Genomic DNA, 1,308 nt, shown 5'->3' with positions numbered 1-1,308 from the left:
TTCGTGGCGTGTTGGCGGGCCTTGGACCCGATCGGATCGACAGTGTTGAACTCACTACGCTGAGCATCGGTGTCCTTAGTCTTCTTGAGGTCTGAGGGGGGAGTGGAAGGGGGGATTTCACAAAGGAGTGGTATTACTTTCGAGAGACTCGACGGCTAAGGTAGCGGTATCCCGAATTGCCTCGTTTTCATGAGTCAAATAGGGACGAATCTTGTCAAGGGAATCGACGGAGCCACAAGCGGCAAGGCCCTCAATGGCTTCGTGACGCACCTAACATGATCCGAAATTGCACTCCATCGGACCTATTCTGTATCTTCCACTTCTGAACCGAAGATACGCCCGCTGATCTCACCATGGGATGCTCGTTAACATCATCCATAACGTTCTCGAGCTTCCACGCACCTTCCAAGCCATGCTCCATCTGGCCGATGCAATAGCACGCCTCGTGTCGAAGAAGCACCTGGAAGTTCGATGAGGAGTGGTGTGAACTATAGCACGCATGCACATACCGATTTGGTCTCGGGCTCCAAGACCTTATAAAGAGCCTCAATCGCCTCAGAATCATCCCGGCTCCGGGCGTAGAAGAGAGCGCGGTACCGCTTCTCCACTGGGGCCTCAGGGTCCGCAAGAAGGCCCTTCACCTCCTCCCAAGTCGGCTCATGGTCATCACCTCGGAACTCTCTGGACATGGTCACTAGGTAGGAGTTGTAGTATGACTGAACAAATATCTAGGTCATCTATGTAGGATTCAAAACAGGCCCGAAACATGACCATTCTTGATTAACACACACATTGCGCCACTTTGACCTTTCTGACCTCTTCTCATCCGTCCAGACATCACCACGATCCCGACACAATGGCTGTCCCCTTACCATAGCTCCACCACATACTATCAACCTCCCCTCTCCCGCACACAATAAGGAGACACTGTAACTCGGAACAGAAGCGCATAATAGAAACAGGAACATTTACGTTGATGCGCCGCCTCACCACTCAGCTATGACTATAGCTTAACCCGTTTGCTGCCGCCAGCCGTAGCATCGCTCCGCCCTTCTTTTCTCTTCGCTTCCGATCGCCGTACATCCCGACCAGCCGAGTCCGCCGCAGCAGCCATCAGTGCTGTAGTACGGATCTTACGATTACTCCTAATACGGACAAAGTCATCATCCTACCGACTGTCCACCACCTTACTTGTCGTTGCCAGGGCCTTCCTTCCGAGCCTTCCTCTCCGCCTTCTCCTTCTTGTTCTTCTCAATCAACTTGGCCTCTCTCGCTCTTCTATCCCCCACGGTCACATTACCTATAAAC

General features: G+C 52.5%; 1 protein-coding gene across 1 annotated transcript; it reads right to left on the bottom strand.

Moving 5' to 3' along the window:
* Positions 1–55: 55 nt before the first annotated feature.
* Pmar_PMAR007182 (conserved hypothetical protein) lies at positions 56–689 on the bottom strand (the record flags this gene model as incomplete). The annotated part of the gene is made up of 4 exons (XM_002772654.1): positions 56–91; positions 138–270; positions 353–460; positions 510–689. Coding segments are annotated over 4 exons (457 nt in total), but the record flags the coding sequence as incomplete, so codon positions are not given.
* Between the last annotated feature and the right edge of the window lie 619 nt (positions 690–1,308).

Source organism: Perkinsus marinus (genome assembly GCF_000006405.1).
Source record: "Perkinsus marinus ATCC 50983 genomic scaffold scf_1104296960526, whole genome shotgun sequence".
NCBI lineage: Eukaryota > Perkinsozoa > Perkinsida > Perkinsidae > Perkinsus > Perkinsus marinus.
This window is presented reverse-complemented; position numbering and strand designations above follow the sequence as displayed.